General features: G+C 41.8%; 1 protein-coding gene across 1 annotated transcript in view; it reads left to right on the forward strand.

The window, feature by feature from the left end:
* Nucleotides 1–13,795, forward strand: part of Ugcg (UDP-glucose ceramide glucosyltransferase) — a 32,720-nt gene extending 18,925 nt beyond the window's left edge. The window contains exons 3-9 of the mRNA NM_031795.2: nucleotides 1,962–2,064; nucleotides 3,509–3,610; nucleotides 4,263–4,375; nucleotides 7,320–7,498; nucleotides 8,618–8,704; nucleotides 9,487–9,676; nucleotides 11,078–13,795. Of these exons, the coding sequence (NP_113983.1) occupies nucleotides 1,962–2,064; nucleotides 3,509–3,610; nucleotides 4,263–4,375; nucleotides 7,320–7,498; nucleotides 8,618–8,704; nucleotides 9,487–9,676; nucleotides 11,078–11,248 (945 nt within the window). The 3' untranslated portion in view covers nucleotides 11,249–13,795. The remainder of the gene's footprint in view (nucleotides 1–1,961; nucleotides 2,065–3,508; nucleotides 3,611–4,262; nucleotides 4,376–7,319; nucleotides 7,499–8,617; nucleotides 8,705–9,486; nucleotides 9,677–11,077) is intronic.
* The last annotated feature ends 753 nt before the right edge of the window (nucleotides 13,796–14,548 follow it).

Here is a 14,548-nt window from a genome sequence, read left to right on the forward strand (position 1 = left end):
CTACGGTTTTTTTTTAAAGCCTGTCTTAAGTATCTGCTCCTGGATAATGTGAACTAGGTTGTTTTTTTGTTTGTTTGTTTGTTTATTTTTTGCAGCATAGCTTATTAAGTCATTTTTGTTTGTAATCTTGGAATTAAGTTTGAAAGGTATAATCACGATTGGAAACTTGCAAGCCTTGTGATGAAGTAAAGATGAGCTCTTATATGGAACTAGAGAGACAACTCATTCGTTAAGAGAGCACACTGCTCTTGCAGAAGACCTGAGCTTAATTCCTGGTACCGGCATCACTCTGGAAAAACAGTTTTATAAAGTTCTGCCTTGCTTGGGGAGGAAGCCACAATAAGCCACCCGTGTCTTGCAGCGTCCTAGTGCTCAGAAGCACTTTCCTCCGCCTTGCCGTTCACACCTGTCGAGCAGTACCTATTGTAAAAACATTACGGAATTCTCTAGGGAGCGCCTGGCTGTGTGGCTTAGTAGATGGGAAGAAAGCTAGCTGTTATTTTGCCCTTTATAAAGTTACTTAGCCTTTCTAATCGCCATTATTAAGGACACAGTCTTCCTCCACTAAGTGTTCTGAGACATCAGGACTGCTTGTAGGCTCAGCCCTCTGGGAAGTTTCATGGGTGTGGTGGGATTGGCACCCTTTGCTCTCTCAGACTTTTATCTGGCCTCATGAGGCCAGATGACTGTATGATTGGTGAACCCTTCTTGAGGAGCACTTTTGATCCGTCCTCACTGAAGCGGATACTGGATGGAGTACTAAGTGGTAGGGATCATGAGAAAATGCTCCTCGTTTTCACCATCTGCTTAATTATTAGTAAGCCTTTTTTTCTTTAATTAAAAAAAAAAAAATAACGGGGCTGGAGAGATGGCTCAGTGGTTAAGAGCACCGACTGCTCTTCCAAAGGTCCTGAGTTCAAATCCCAGCAACCACATGGTGGCTTACAACCATCTGTAATGAGATCTGATGCCCTTTTCTGGTGTGTCTGAAGATAGCTACAATGTATATAATAAATAAAGATGTTTAAAAAAATAATAATAAAATCCCCACCTTGTTGACAAAACCTTTCTTGACTTCAGTCCTGGTTCTCTTGTGTTCAACCACAGATTTCTTTTCTGCCAGTATTTTGGTGAGGTAAGATGCATGCTGAAGGCGTTATGAGTATTTTGTTTCTGCTTTTTGCTTTTATGTACTTGTCAGTAGAAGTAAGCAGAATGGGCTTTTCCATGGCTTGAGTCAGTCCCTGTGATTTAAGCACCTCAGAAGGTACTGTAAGGACGGTTTTGGCAGGGCCATTGAAGCTTTCAGAAATGCCTTTCTAACTAAACATAGCGTTGAGCAAAATGAAATTCTGGATGTCCTCATACTTAGTGAGGTCAGCGAAGCATGCTTTTCATGGTAGTAAATGTTTGGTCAAATGTTATTTTATTTAAAAAGTTTTAAACAGTAAAATAGAATTAAAAAAAGGAAAGAAACATAATCACACTTTGTCCCTTATGGGCTCTCTTTACGTCTGTAGCACTTTCATGAGGCAAAGCGGGGCTCCAGGACAGAGTTTCTGGAGGAGGAGTGTGCTTGGGTTTCCTCCTTTTCAGCGTTGCCTTTTGCACTCCCGCACATCTTGTAAGCTTTGAGTGCATGTTAAGTGGTGCAGGTTGTGAACAAACTTGATATGCAGGTTGTCTCTGGGTCAGGGCCTGTCAGAGAACGACAGGTGTCAACCTCAGGCACTCCAGGCGCTTTCTGCTGCTGGCAGACAGGTCTTTGGCCTGGAGAAGCTGTCCCCACCCAAGCAACACTCGTCACAAGCAGCTGGGTCCCTTAGGATTCCTCCCTAAGCTCTTAACTTTATGTACACAATCCTCTTTTTTCCTTTCATCTAGTTTTTGATCACTCTAGAAATGCTAGCAGTGTGTACTTCTACGAGGGTTCTTAATGTTAAATATCTTCTTTTGATTAGTATGAAGTACTCCTTTGTGTACAAGATCATGATGATCCAGCCATTGAGGTGTGTAAGAAACTGCTTGGAAAATACCCAAACGTTGATGCTAGATTATTTATAGGTAAGTAAAAAACCTACATTGGCCATTTTACTTTGGTAGTTTTAAATATCAGTAAATCTCGCCTTAAACTCTAGATTAGAGTACAAGTCACTCAGTACAGTTAGACAGCATATGCTTGCTTTAGGCGTGTTTTCTGGGAGGAGGGGGTAAAAGATATTTCTATTCCTTCAAGGAAAGTTATGGGGATAAAGAGGTCTTGGTTACCAAAAGGTTACACAAAAATAGCATCCTGCTCAGTAGTCAGGTGTGAGTAGAAGTAGTAGGTGTTGTTGTCTTCTGATTATTTTTTCCTTCTCTATTTTGATTTTCCCCGGGTCTGTGGTATCTAGTCTCAGTGTTGAGCTTGGATTCCATCATATAGAGTATGTTTTAGTTACAATCAGATACTTGGTTACTTTCACAACTTTTGTGACACTGTTGCACCAGCGCCCTGTGCAGGGCAGTGTTCCCCTCTGGTAGTTCTCTGGGTCACTTCCACGAACACTAACCGTAGGAGTAAAGGCCCGAGCGAGGTAGGCACCAGCTCGACTGCTTCATGTTCAGTGAGTTATGTAGGTGGTGACTTCAAAATAGGGCCGCACCAGCAGTCTGTGGAAAGCAACCAATAGTCTTGCAGTAGCCCAGGTGGTTTTGGGGATTCCATGGGGCCCCTCTGGCCAACATTGACTAGATGTGCCTTGTTCCCGGCACTGGAGGTTCCTGCTTGGGGCTTTGTTATTTGGTGATTCCTTTATATTTCTTTCATATATTCTATCCATCTGCAGAAGTTTCTACTATATTAGGTTTCCATACAGCCCTTCGAATGGCCCTGAGTTTTAGCTGCCCCTCCCTTTGGTTCCCGCATCGGTTTTGTTTCTAAAGTGTTTTTAATGGTAGTCTTTTCTCTGTATAAAAGTGGGGGTAGCCTATGTTTTACTCTGATAAGTCAATTTCTCCTATTGTTGTAACTACTGTAACTTCAAAATGAGTCCTGTGGACTCTTTTATTGGTTTTGTTTGCGTTTATTCCCTACCACTAAATAAATGTGTTTATAATATTATGTAGCATGACACTTTAAATATACATATATATATATATATTATGAAATGGTTAAATCAAATTAATTAACATGCATACTTACCACTGATTTGTGATAAGGGATCTCAGCACTTTGCAGATATTCAGCACATGGCTGTTATGATATTGTTGTGTTGTACAATTATCATTAGATATTAGTTCATCATGTTAATGGAAGAATTTGCAAATTAGAAACCAGACTAGATTGTTAAAGAAATTAAAAATTCTCCTTTTGTGAATGAATACTTTTTACAGTGATTACTATGAGTGATAGGTAATGTTTAAATTATGAAATATGGCACAACTCTGTTTCTCCATCGTGTATCTTTATAGTATCATGTATTTTGAGCTCAATGAATGTCTTACTATTGTGCCTTTACATTTTTAGGTGGTAAAAAGGTTGGCATTAATCCTAAAATTAATAATTTGATGCCAGCATATGAAGTTGCAAAGTATGATCTCATATGGATTTGTGATAGCGGAATACGAGGTGAGGTTTGTCCTACTTTATCAAACTGTTCATTTGATGATAGAAAGCCAAAAACATCTTAAAAATATATTATTTATCAATCTGTGGTTTGCCCGATAATTTACTCCATCATCATGTATGTTAGGTGCACTTGATAAGATTTTAATTTTTTTAGCCTAACCTAGATGGTACATGTATTAGATACCTTTGCATTTTGAAGAGAAAATCTCAACCATTAAACATAGTGATGACCACCATCTGGTCTACAGCCCTTCTCCAGTGTAACATTTCTTCTTTGTTGGACACTTTGTACCCTTTGGGCTTCTGTAATACACTATTCTACCAAAAGAGTCAAATCAACATATGTTTCCTACAATATGTAAATTTATTAAAAAGCATTCATGTATTTAAAAAAATTATTTAATGGTTAGAGCAAGAAATTTCTCTCCTGAGCTAAAAATGGGTAGCTTTTTAAAGTTTTATATTCTCAGAATAAGTGATTGATATTTATTAAATCCAAATGTTCAAAAGAATATATTTTATTGTAACTTAATTACAATTCACAAAATTTAATTACATTAATGGACATTTTACTAAAATGTTCCCTCCCTCTCTCTCTCTCTCTTTTTTTTTTTTTCCTTTCTCTGTTCTCACCTTTCCCCCTAACTTGCAGTCATTCCAGACACATTAACTGACATGGTCAATCAGATGACGGAGAGAGTGGGGCTGGTCCACGGGCTTCCATACGTAGCTGACAGACAAGGCTTTGCTGCCACCTTAGAGCAGGTAAGTGCAGGGCTTACAAATCGTGCTTGTCACAGCGGCTCCTCCCTCAGCTCTGCTGCTGGTGTGGGGCCCTGCTGAGAGCACCCTGTTCCTAGGAGGAAGTGCTTGGGTTCCTGGGGTCACTTACTGCTGAGCTGCACACCCCCCCCACCATGGCTGTGCATAGGGGACGGCTGGTGGCCCTGCCTCCCATTTTTCCTCTATGGCATCTTCACTCAATTCTAGACATTCACTCCACACTATTGTCTTATATAATGTTCTCTTCGACTGAAAGGTATTTTTTAAAACAGTTTATACAAGTCCTATTATTTAAAAGAAAAAACCCTTGATCTCCTTTTTAAGTAAATATGTATCTTAAGAAACTTATTTTCTTTTTTGAAATTAATATACAAAGCTTTGGATTTATGGCAAAATGAATACATAATTTTGTTTTCTTTACTCCCCTCTCCTGTCTTCCTGCCTCTACTTCTTCCACCACCCCCACCTCCCCATCTTCAATCTTTTGTTTTTTGCAAGTTCTGGGATCAAACTCAGGGACTTAGCCATGCTAAGCAAGCTTTTCTCCATTGAGCTACATCTGCAGCCCTTTCTCCTTAGGGTTGTAGTTAAGCTCTCACCATGGAGGGAAAGATACATTATAGCAACACAGAAGCAGCATACTGCCCCCACCCCCAAAGGAAAACCCACCTCCCCACTAATGAGGGCAGTTAGGGTTCACTTCTGTCTGACCGATTTTGGCACTTGCGACTGGTTGTGGTTTTGCCCTCATGTTTTTCTTATGTGCCCTTCGAAAAGCATGATTGCGGCTGTGCTCGAGAAGCAGTTTGTGTATTAGTTTTGTCATTTCATAATCTTTTCCCATACTAAAGCTTCCTAAAAGTCATATCTAATTCTATACTATTAGACAGAAAGCAAGGTTTGTCTTTGTCACAAGGGGAAAGTCTCACCATCAGTTTCGATGCCTGTCCACTTCCTCCTTAGCACATGGTACATTTGCTGATGATTCTCATTGCCAAGATCCAAGGGTTGAAGGCACATTAGTTTCGGGACAATGGCAATTTCCTCTCTCTTCTCTCTCTCTCTCTCTCTCTCTCTCTCTCTCTCTCTCTCTCTCTCGGGACAATGGCAATTTCCTCTCTCTTCTCTCTCTCTCTCTCTCTCTCTCTCTCTCTCTCTCTCGTGTGTGTGTGTGTGTGTGTGTGTGTGTGTGTGTGTTCTTTCTCGCTCCTCTCTCTCTCTCTCTGTTCTTTTTCGTTCTGTGTGTGTGTGTGTGTGTGTGTGTGTGTGTGTGTGTTCTCTCTCTTGCTCCCCTCCCCCGTGCATGCTCGAGTGTGACTCTTATGTGTATATGCATGTTGGTGTATGTAGGAAGATGAATATGCATATGTAATGGGGGAGGTCGATGTCAGGTTTCTTTCTCAGTCACTTGCCACCTTATTTTTTGAGACATGTTTTTTAGTCTCTCGTGAACTTTGGAGCTTCCCAATGTGACTTGGCAGGCTGGCCTGCAAGTCCCAAGGATCCTCCAGCACCAGTTTCCTCAAAGCCTGGGATTATAGGTGCACATCACGGCCAGTGAACGCTGGGTATGTGACTCAGGTCATCATGTGTTTGTGACCATCACTTTGCCAACTGAGCCATCTCTCCAGCCCATGGTCTCTTTCTTAACCCTGCCCTGGGAAATATTTCTCTTACTGGAAGAGATTGTTAGTCTTAAAATCTTGAGTATCTGGTTGGTAAAATGAACTACAGATAACTGTTTTAAAATAAAATACTATCATGTCGTTTTACCTTGAAAACATGCACACAGATGTTTGCATCAATGAAAGATACTCCCACGAATGCTTAGAATGAATGGAGATACAACCAGAAGAATCTTCCTACACGATAAGGAAACCTTCCACTGAACCCCTAGTCCACCTAGCATTGGGGCCTCGGTTAACTGCTTAAGGGTTAAGATGGGTGCTTCTGGTCTAGCAGTCACAGAGAAGCAGATCCCACTGCTTCAGTAGCGTCTGAATTGAGCATAGGTAGCAGGAATCATAGTCTTACTGCCTTGTAAAATCCTGTTGCTCCGCTCTTTGTGAATAACTGCGATTAAGGAAGCCCGCTGCGCTGTAACTGAAGTCAATTAGAAAAGGCAGCGTACTGAGATATAAATAAGAAATAGGACTTGTGTGTAACATTTAGGATGGTGGCAGTCAGTTCTGAAGCGTTACAGAGAAGGAACAGTAAGACATTAGGGGCTGGAGAGATGGTTCAGCATCAGGAGTGAGCACTGTTCTTGCAGAGAGGACCAGAGTTGGGTTCTCAGCACCCAAGATGGCCAGCGTACAGTAAGCTATAACTGCATCTCCAGAGGACCCTCCAACCTACAGGAACTCATTCAGATGTACATAACTCCCTACAGACTTAACATGAATATACAGAATTAAAAATAATCTTAAGAAGAAATAAAATTGTCCTAAATATTATTATCACCTGTACGTGGTCTGTGTATGCATAAATGCTTGTGTACAAACACACACACACACACACACACACACACACACACACACACACGTACATGCCACTAAATGTTGTAAAATCTGGAGGCACTAAATTTCATTAATACTTTATAAATCAGCTAATAATTTCTCTTTTATATACAAATTCCATTTTATTTGAGTTTATCTTTTAATCTATTCATTTTAGAAAAAAATTGTGCTTACTTTCTGGCCAGTGAATATGCTTTTCACTCTAAAGGCAAATATTTCTTGGTACTGATGATAGCTGAGTAGTCAGCCTGGGCTACAGTGATGCAGTGCTGTGCTTTTCATTCACGTTAGGACACTCAGTCGGTTGGTCAGTCACTCGCTCGCTCGCTCACTCAACAGAAAGCATTAGGAAAAGTTTACAAGCTTTAACGTTAAAACCAAATCGACCGTGTCTGTTTCCTCCGCAGGTATATTTTGGAACTTCACACCCAAGATCCTATATCTCTGCCAATGTGACCGGCTTCAAGTGTGTGACGGGGATGTCTTGCTTGATGAGGAAGGATGTGCTAGATCAGGCAGGAGGGCTCATAGCCTTTGCTCAGTACATTGCGGAAGATTACTTCATGGCCAAAGCAATAGCGGACCGGTAAGAAAGCTAAAGTGTTTTTAGTGTCTCCCATGTTCTATTGGCTGCTTCTTTCTATTCCAACCGTGGATTCTGCTAGTGAGTACAAAGGTCAGTGCTTTTGCAGAGCAGAGCGTTCACATCCGATACCCATAGGTACTAATAAAGCAAACTCATCTGTTTCCTCAAGAAGCTGTAGCTTGAAGTGGTTGACAGGAAGCTTTTGAGAGAACAAAAGTAGAAAGTTCTGTGTTTTAGAAGAGTTAAACAATCATAAGTCAATAGGTGGATTCTTTTTTTAAGTATCATTTGAAACTAAACTTTCTACTTTCGTTTTTTTTTTTTTACTTTATAGGTATGAGTGTTTTTCCTGCATGTGTATGTAACATGTGTGTCTGGTACCCTTGGAGGTCAGAAGAGGGAATTTGATCTCCTGGACTGGAGTTACAGGTAGCTGTGATGCTACCACGTGGGTGCTGGGAACTGAACCTGGGCGCTCTGTAAGAGTAACAACTACTCTCAAACTCCCGAGCCATCTCTCCAGCCCAGAACTTGGGGATTTCTTAGCACATTAGTTCATACTTTGCTAATAAGCCACCTCATCTCTTAGCATTTCTCAGGCACAGACAATTTGGGTTTAAAGGAGATCACTGCCCTGTGTGGTTTATTTAAAAAACATTTTTGATGAGTATTTTTGAGGTGTTGCCTCATATATTCCATATGGTGTTTATGAAATTCACAGTCACCTAATGTCTTCTACGAGACCCAGTGCCACTTGATTACTTTTCTTGTTGAATACACAGACACACAGACACACACACAGGGGGATTAGAGACAAACTATTGAGTCTAGAACTCTCTCACTGAGTATGTTAAGAATGGCTGCACTAAAGTTTCTTAAACTATAAACCTAGGGAATGTAGGTCCTTGTGGCCGGAATGTGGTACCATTGAGGGTTGCCTCGGTCATTGAGAAATATTCATAGCATTGGTTTGCTCATCCTCGAGGGAGGCCTGGGCTCGTGCTGACTCCCAGCCACAGCTTACTCTTAGAGTGATTAGTGAGTGCAGGAGAACCAGTCGGGCTTGAATGTGTCCATCAACATAAACATAGATCATATTATAATTATCTTCATTTTCAGAGGCTGGAAGTTTTCAATGTCTACGCAAGTTGCCATGCAAAACTCTGGTTCATACTCCATTTCTCAGTTTCAATCCAGAATGATCAGGTAAATCAAAACACTATCATTTTATACTGTGTCAAAAAGGAATGTGCACGTGTGCCTTGTGCTACATGATTGTGTGTGTGTGAGTGTGTGTGTGTGTGTGTATGTTGTGTGTGTGTATGTATGTATGTATGTGTATATGCATTTAACCCAAGTACTTGGGGGAAAGAGGCCAGTGAATCTCTGAGTTCAAGGTCAGCCTGGTCTATGTAGTTTGTTTCAGGGTAACCAGAACTACATAATAGAGACTTGGGGGGTAGCTGGGGGAGATTAATTTGCTTCCAGAAAAGTTTGTTCTGTATTGAATTGAATGCCTAAATGTGTTTTCTTTAATAACTAAATAAAAATAGAAAAGAGATTCATAAAATAATGAGAAAGGAAGGCTGGGGCCGTGTCTAAGTTGAAAGACTTGCTCTCCTGGCATGCAGACAGGCCTGGATGTCACCACCCACCCACCCCCGCACAGCTGGGTGTGGTGTCACCAACCAGTAATCCCAACATTGGGAAAATGAAGCAGAGGATCGGGAACTGAAAGCCATTTCCCTACTTAAGGACTTTGAGGCCAACCTGGGCTACATGAGAGAGAATAATAAATAAATAAAATACAAACTGTTTCAAAGAGGGTGTTCTTCCGATGTCGAGGTTGTAAGTTGACCGTGTGTGGCAGTGGTCAGCAGGGGTTCAGGATGGTGTTGGTGTGGGTGTTTGGTGAGGGTTGGTTGGTTAGTTTTGTAAGCAAGCCGTTGTCTTAAAAATCCTTTTTGTTTGCTTGTTTCTTTCTTCAGGTGGACCAAATTGAGGATTAACATGCTTCCTGCCACAATAATTTGTGAGCCAATTTCAGAATGCTTTGTTGCCAGTTTAATTATCGGGTGGGCAGCCCACCACGTGTTCCGATGGGATATCATGGTTTTCTTCATGTGTCACTGCCTGGCATGGTTTATATTTGACTACATTCAACTCAGGGGTGTCCAGGTATGTGAATACACAAGAAAGGGTGTCCGTAATCTGGTGAGGGACCAGAACTATTTCAGTTTAGAAAAGGCCGAAGAGAGACAGAGGACGTCTTCAGCTTCACATCGAAGAGTAGAATGTAGATAGAAAACTAAACAAGTCCGGGTCTCACAGTTAGTTCAGAAAAATGATATGAAGGAAATAAATGCTCAAGCCGAGACTGTAGCTGTTTTCACACTGCCTTTGCTAAGGATGGCAAGGCAGTTAAGTCACCCAGGAAGACACCTTCGATTTCAATGGTGCCAAGAGTGGGGTCCCCAGAGCTCGTAGACTCCCCCTTGGCTCCCCCACTCCCTCCCACCCCGTGTGTGTGTGTGTGTGTGTGTGTGTGTGTGTGTGTGTGTGTGAATGTGTATGAGTGTGTGTGTGGTATGCATGAGTATGTTGTGTGTGAGTATCTGTGTGTGTGTGTGAGTTGTGTGTGAGTGTTTTTTGTGTGTGTGTTGTGTGTGAGTGTTTTGTGTGTGGGTGTGTGAGTTGTGTGTGTGTGTTGTGTGTGAGTGTTTTGTGTGTGTGTGTTGTGTGTGTTTTGTGTGAGTGTTTTGTGTGTGTGGTGTGTGTATGTGAGTTGTGTGTGTGTGTGGTGTGAGTGTTTTGTGTGTGAGTTGTGTGTGTTGTGTATGAGTGTTTTGTGTGTGTGTGGTATGTGTGTGTGTGGGTGTGTGAGTTGTGTGTGTGTGTGTTGTGTGTGAGTGTTTTATGTGTGTGTTGTATGTGAGTGTTTTGTGTGTGGGTGTGTGTGTGTGTTGTGTGTGAGTGTTTTGTGTGTGTGTGGTGTGTGTGTGTGAGTGTGTGAGTTGTGTGTGTGTGTTGTGTATGAGTGTTTTGTGTGTGTGTGGTATGTGTGTGTGTGGGTGTGTGAGTTGTGTGTGTGTGTTGTGTGTGAGTGTTTTATGTGTGTGTTGTATGTGAGTGTTTTGTGTGTGGGTGTGTGTGTGTGTTGTGTGTGTGTGGTGTGTGTGTGTGAGTGTGTGAGTTGTGTGTGTGTGTTGTGTGTGAGTGTTTTGTGTGTGAGTTGTGTGTGTGTTGTGTGTGAGTGTTTTATGTGTGTGTTGTGTGTGAGTGTTTTGTGTGTGTGTGTTGTATGTGGGATGTGTGTGAGAGTGTATGTGAGTGTTTGTGTGAGTTGTGTGTGTGTGCTGTGTGTGTTGTATGTGTGTTGTGTGTGTGTGTGTGTGTGTGTGTGTGTGTGTGGTGTTCGTTTTGTGCTTGCTTTCCTCCCTCCTATCAGGTGGGGTCTGGGGCTTGAACTTGGGTCCTCAGGCTTCCTTGTGGAGCCATCTCACCTGAGAATTTCGTTCTTGGACTGTACATTTATTTCATCTGATGGGAAGTCAATCAACTTTTACTTTTAATCCTCAGGGTGGCACACTATGCTTTTCAAAACTTGATTATGCTGTGGCTTGGTTCATCCGCGAATCCATGACAATATACATTTTCTTGTCGGCACTGTGGGACCCTACTATAAGCTGGAGAGCCGGTCGCTACAGGTTGCGCTGTGGAGGGACGGCCGAGGAGATCCTGGATGTGTAACAAGGCCTCTGTGGCCGACTGGACAGGATGGAATGGAAGTGTTATAGATTATGTTTATAGAGACTTTCCAGGACCTGCCTTCAGTGGCTCATCCGTGTATGTGTGGTATCCGCTCTTTAATTTATTCGCATGGCCCTTGCATCTGTGAAAAGCAAAAAAACAAAAGCAAAACATGTCTGTAGTCGTGGCCAAACAGTGTATTTTATGGAGGTAGAGAATCAAGACAATTGGTTCTAGGAAGTGGGTTTTGTTGTTGTTTATTTTTTTAAACAAATATATATATATATATCTATCAATACACACACACACACACACACACACACACACACACACACACACGACTGCTCTGCAGCAGACACTATGACAGTATCCTTCAGTAGGGAAAGTTTCTTACCTGAGTTACTCACTCTGAGGTCCGCACGGGCAGAACAGCAGCTCTGTGAGAGGGAAGGGGCAGGTGCTGGCCGCCCCTGTGTGAAGGGAATGGGTTGTACAGGGAGGCGCTGACGGAGAAACTTTTTCATGCTTTATGCCTACCTCTTGTAGTTGTTGCAGAGCAAATAGAAGTTAGAAGTTGTGATATGGTAGCTAGGCCTTGCAAAAACAAATGGGAAACTTTAATAATAAAAGAGCCGAGTCTAGTATTTATATAAATCTGTGAGGTTTTTTTTGTTTTGTTTTTTTGTTTTTGTTTTGTTTTGTTTTATTTTTTGGTCTCATTGCAATGAACCAAAAGTGGTTGAGATTGGTTTTTAGTGGTAACCATGAATTGAAGGCATCTTTTGGACCAACTGTTGTTGGTTCTGTCTTGAACCATATTAATCACTGTGCTGTAATTAGGAGAGCTGAATCTTTCCTTCCCTGCTCCTCGCCCAGCCCGCCCCATCTTTCCTTAGCTTTTTCCATGGGGGGGGGGGGGTGATCTTATATAAGTGTAAGTGGATGTTTTATAGTTGTAAGGAAAATTCATTTCAGACACAGTTCACACAGGAGCTATTTTCTTACCCAGTATGTCTGTATTGTTAATAAGAATATAATTTCATGATACAAGTATTTAATATCTTTTTTTAAGTGAGTAAACATATTCTAGCTATTGGCAAATAAATCGCAGTAGAGAATTAGGAGAGGACAGGATGAGGTTTACTCTTCAAATCAATCAGTATCAAACTAAGTCTACTGTGTGTGTGTCGGTTGGTTGTTTTGTTTTGTTTTTTACTATAATAGTCTATAGTCTTATTTAAATTGGATTTTTATGTTCAGTTTGTATGACATAGACTAGGCAGCCGAGTTGTAAATGCATGCTGTACTTTCCTCTCCCCATCATGCAGCTAAGCTTGCTTGTCAGCCTATGCTAACTTGTGGTGAACTGGACTTTTGTTTTAACTAAGCAGAGACGTAAGGGACAGTGCATCGGCCTTTTCCCCTGTCTTCTTTAAGCGGTGTTTGCTCATCCGTCTGAGTTTGGTGGTATGCTGTCCATCTGATGCTTGCTGTTCACTCCAGCACCATGACAGCTCGCACCCTGTGTTCCTATGGCTTCCATCTCAGCACAGCGTGTAGCCTATTAGCAATAACTTCCTACTTATAGAGAACATTTTCATCTTACTGAGCCAGTCCATTTACCTAACGACTCTACAGACAGTCTAAACTGCAATATACCTGTAAATGTGTATATACTATAAATACACACTATCCTTACATTTTTCTGGGCCAAACGGCAGTTCCTTCCCCTTCTCTTGCTCCTCCCCTTTCCATTAATATTCATTCTCTCTCTCTCTCCCTCTCTCCCTCTCTCCCTCTCCCTCTCTCCCTCCCTCTCTCTCTCTCTCTCTCTCTCTCTCTCTCTCTCTCTCTCTCTCCTTCTCTCCCTCTCTCTCTCTCTCTCTCTTTCTCGCCTTATGATGAATTTGTTTGAAGGGCATTTTCTCCGTGAGCAAAGGCTTGGATGCATATTCCAGTTTTTATTTTTTTTTCTGTGAAATGGGTACTATTACCCCCTGAGGAAAAGTTGCACAGTGAGAACCAGTCTAGTTATGACCCACTACATGTTTATTTTTTTACATTACTCTCTCACGAGCTGAGTTTTGCTGAGTGCGTTTGTCGGTTTGTTTAGTGGCGTTTGGTGGAAGCCCTTCTTTGCGCTGCTGAAGTGAAATCTTGCTGACTAGTTAGCTTTTTTGTTGATCTCAGTATGGGCAAAGAAACAAAATCCAAATGGCTGGACAGACTTCTGTAAATATTTTTAAAAAAAAAAAAACAAATGTTCTGTGTGTGTGGGTTTCGTGTGGTCGTGAAGTATTTCCTTAAAGCGAAGCCTCGAGGGTGCGGAGAGGAACTCTTTGTTTAGCAAGTTTGGAGTGAAGATAAAATGGTAAGAAATACTGTAAATGTCGAGGCGCCACACCAGAACTGTAGGAGTCCAAATTTATAATAAACTGTCTTTTTAAAAAGAAAACAATTAAGTGTCTAGAATATATCATGTTTTATTATTTAAAATCATTGTCTTAAGTTTTTTTGTTGAGAGAATAAAAATTTGAATACAATCAATGTGCATATCTGTGCGGTTGTGTTTACTTCCTGTCTCAGACGTGTTAACACTCATTTTCTCTCTTTTCCTTTTTCTTCTTTCGGTTTTTTGAGACAGGGTTTCTCTGTGCAGCCCTGGCTGTCTTGGAACTCACTCTGTAAACCAGGCCAGCCTCAAACACAGAGATCCACCTGCCTCTGCCTCCTGAGTACTGGGATTAAAAAACGTTTTTCTTTTTGTTTTTTCCTTTCATCTGGGCTGCACTGGACTTAAAGTGGGGCTCACCTGCTTTGGTTGCAGGTTATAATACAAGGCTGGAAAACATGAAGGATGGGCACGGCACCCACACATCTGCATTAATCATTCTGGGTGGGGCTGAATTCTGCTGTGGCTGCACTTGGAGAATTATGGCCTTTGATGACTGACCTATAGTACAGACCCAGAGTTCCCTTTGGAGCTCATTCCTGGTTGGGCTGCAGCCTGAACTCTGCCTTCTAGATTGTATCACTTCCACAGATAAGGAAGGTCAGTCAATCCTGAGGAAGACTGGAATGGTCTTGCTGCCTGAGGTGCTAAGCTGCATCCCACACACTGTCCCAGCAGGCTTCACCCAAGCTGGAGGAGGCATTGCCAGACGTCATGTGTCCATGTTCCCCAGAGCAAGCCAGCCAGCTAGGCAAGCCTAATCAACATCCAGGTTCAGGGATAGACCTTGTCTCTCAGTACATAAACCCGTATGTTCTTGTTCTCTGGCTTGAACTGGGTTCTCTGGA

Source organism: Rattus norvegicus, chromosome 5, assembly GCF_036323735.1.
Source record: "Rattus norvegicus strain BN/NHsdMcwi chromosome 5, GRCr8, whole genome shotgun sequence".
Classification (NCBI taxonomy): domain Eukaryota; kingdom Metazoa; phylum Chordata; class Mammalia; order Rodentia; family Muridae; genus Rattus; species Rattus norvegicus.